The sequence below is a fragment of the Mesoplodon densirostris genome, chromosome 6, assembly GCF_025265405.1.
Source record: "Mesoplodon densirostris isolate mMesDen1 chromosome 6, mMesDen1 primary haplotype, whole genome shotgun sequence".
NCBI lineage: Eukaryota > Metazoa > Chordata > Mammalia > Artiodactyla > Ziphiidae > Mesoplodon > Mesoplodon densirostris.
In genome coordinates, this window is record NC_082666.1 from 36,766,181 (window position 1) to 36,769,221 (window position 3,041).

The 3,041-nt window shown below is 33.8% G+C and overlaps 1 protein-coding gene across 1 annotated transcript in view; it reads left to right on the forward strand.

The window, feature by feature from the left end:
• Nucleotides 1-2,777, forward strand: part of UGCG (UDP-glucose ceramide glucosyltransferase) — a 37,492-nt gene extending 34,715 nt beyond the window's left edge. The window contains exon 9 of the mRNA XM_060100851.1: nt 248-2,777. Coding sequence (XP_059956834.1) covers nt 248-418 — 171 coding nt within the window. The 3' untranslated portion in view covers nt 419-2,777. The remainder of the gene's footprint in view (nt 1-247) is intronic.
• Nucleotides 2,778-3,041: the final 264 nt, after the last annotated feature.

Genomic DNA, 3,041 nt, shown 5'->3' on the forward strand with positions numbered 1-3,041 from the left:
AAAAAAAAACAATGATGTTAAGCAAATCAACAAGTCTTCAAACTAAGAATATGTTAGGATAGTAGTTATTTTAATGCTGCTTTTCTTCCTAATTAACATTTCCTTAACCAATATAGCATGACAGTTGAATTATCTTAAGAAGCAGACTTGACTTTATATAGTGTATTTAAGAGTGAAATTGAAGAATTTCATTTTTTAAACTGTGTCTTTAGTCTGACAGTACATAATTTATTCTTTTAATTCCTAGGGTGGCACACTGTGTTTTTCAAAACTTGATTATGCAGTAGCTTGGTTCATCCGTGAATCCATGACAATATACATTTTTTTGTCGGCATTATGGGACCCAACGATAAGCTGGAGAACTGGTCGCTACAGACTACGCTGTGGAGGCACAGCCGAGGAAATCCTAGATGTCTAACTACAGCTTTGTGACTGTACATAAGGAAAAAAAAGAGGATTATAAATTATGTTTATATAAATGCTTTTAAAAAATCTACCTTCAGTAGTTTTATCACATGTATGTTTTGGTATCTGTTCTCTAATTTATTTTGCATGGCACTTGCATCTGTGAAAAGGAAAGAAAAAAAAAAAAACCACATCTGTAGTCTTGGCCAAATGGTTATACTTTATTTTGTGGAAGTAGAGAATCAAGAGAATTGGTTCTAGGAACCTGGGTTCGGTTTTTGTTGTTTGTTTGTTTACTTTTTAAAAATAAATAAATCTATCTATATATATATGAATGTTCTGCAACAAACACTATGACAGTATCCTTCAGTAGAGAAAGTTTCTTATTGGTGAGTACACTCATTTAGAATATGTACGGGATGGCAACAGCTTTGTTTGGGGGACTCGAAAAGACCAGAAGGTGCAATCCCTTTTCATGTCTAAAGTGAAAGGTATTAATGCAGTGAACTGCCTGCAGTGAGGTACTAACTGAGAAACTTTTTCATGCTTTATGCCTACCTCTTGTAGTCGTTGCAGAGGAAATATAAACTGTAATATGGTAGCTAGGCCTTGCAAAAACAAATGGAAAAACTTTAAAAATAATAATAACAAAAGAGCTGGAGTCTAGTATTTATATGAATCTGTGAGAAATATTTTTTCGGTCTCACCGCAACGAACCAAAAGTGGTTGAGTTTGGTTTTTAATTGTAGCCATGTCTTGAAGGCATCTTTTTGACCAACTCTTGTTGGTTCTGTCTTGAACCATTGTTAATCACTGTGCTGGTAAGTCTTTCCTTCCCTGCTCCTCACCTGACCCATCCCATCTTTCCTTAACTTTTTGCAGGGGGTGGGGTGGGGGGTTTGTTTTAGTGTGAATGGATGTTTTGATAGTTGTGAGGAAAAATGCGTTTCAGACACATTTCACACATGAGCTATTTTCTTACACGGTCTGTCTTATTGTTAAAAAAGAATGTAATTTCATGATACAGGTATTTAATATCTTTTTTAAGTAAATAAATATTCTAGCCATCAATAAATTGCAGTAGAGTATTAAGAGGGGACAGGATGAGTTTTACTCTTAAAATTAATCAGTATCCAGCTAAGTCTATGTGTGTGTGTGTGTGTTTTGTTCTGTTTTGTTTTTTAATTTACTATTACTGTTAGTCTAGTCTTATTTAAATTGGATTTTTGTATTCCAGTTTGTATGACAAAATAGACTAGAGCAGTTCTGGTTGTAAATGCATGCTGTATTTCACTCTTCTCTCCCCATCCTGCCGCTAAACTCGCTTGTCAGGTTGTGCTTAACTTGTGGTGAGCTGGACTTGTTTTTGTTTAAAAGAAAAAAAAAGAATAGGCAGAAATGTAAGGGACAGTGCATAAGCCTTTCGTTTTTCTTTTTTCTTTTCTTTTTTTTTTTTTTTTTGTAGTGAACGTTTTGCTCTTTCTTCAGGATTGGATGGCATGTTGTCCATATGAATGCCTGCTGCAGGGCTGACACTGGCAATATGGCAGCTTCAAACTCTAAGTTACTGCAATTTCCATGTCAAAGCATAATGTGTCACATATTAGCAATAACTACATATTTATAAAAAATGAACACTTTTTCACTGAGCCAATTTCATTTAATTGTCTAATGAGTATATACATGGTTTAAATTGCAGTATATCTGTAAATGTGTGTATACTGAGTATACACAGTATATACAAGCTTTCTCTGGGCCAAACTGCTTCATTCAGTTTTTTCGTTTTTTTGCCTTATGATGAATTTGTTTGAAGGGCATTTTCTTCATGAACAAAGGCTTTGATGCATATTCCTTTCTACGTGAAATGGGGAGAGTATTGTTCCCTGAGGAAAGTTGCATAGCGAAAACCAGTCTAGTTGTGACCCACTCTGTTTATTTTTTTAAGTCAGTATCACGCAAGCTGAATTTTGCTGACTGTGTTTGTAATTTGTTGGTTTGTTTAACGAAGTTTGGTTGATGCCATCCTTTGCACTGCTGAAGTGAAATCTTGCTTATTCCTTAGCTTTTTGCTGATCTCGGTATGGGCAGTGTAACAACAAAACCCAAATGGCTGGACAGACTTCTTGTGTTTGTAAATATAAAAAATGACTGTTCTGTATATGTGTGTTTTTAATGTGGTAGTGGAGTATTTCCTTCCAGTGAAGCTTCACTTAACCAGACAGAGTGATTCTTTGTTTAGCAAGTTTAGAGCGATGATAAAATGGCAAGAAATAATATAAATGTTATTATAATGATGAAGAAAGCATCACAGCAGAACTGTAGAAGTCCAAATTTAATAAACCATCTAAAAAAAAACACCAAGTGTCTAGAATATACCATGTTTATTATTTAAAATCATTGTCTTAAGTTTTTTGTTCAAAAAATAAAAATTTGAATACAATCAAAACATTAGCAATAATGTATTTTTGTTTCTTGTCTTTTATTTTGTATTTTTTAAAATAATCTAACATGTTCCACCATTCACAGCAGAATTATTTGAAGAATTCTGTAGTGTTAATTTTGAAATCTTCCCTTTACCTGTGCTACAGGTGAGATGTATGACTTAAAGTCAGGCTTTTCTGTATTGGTTGCATGTT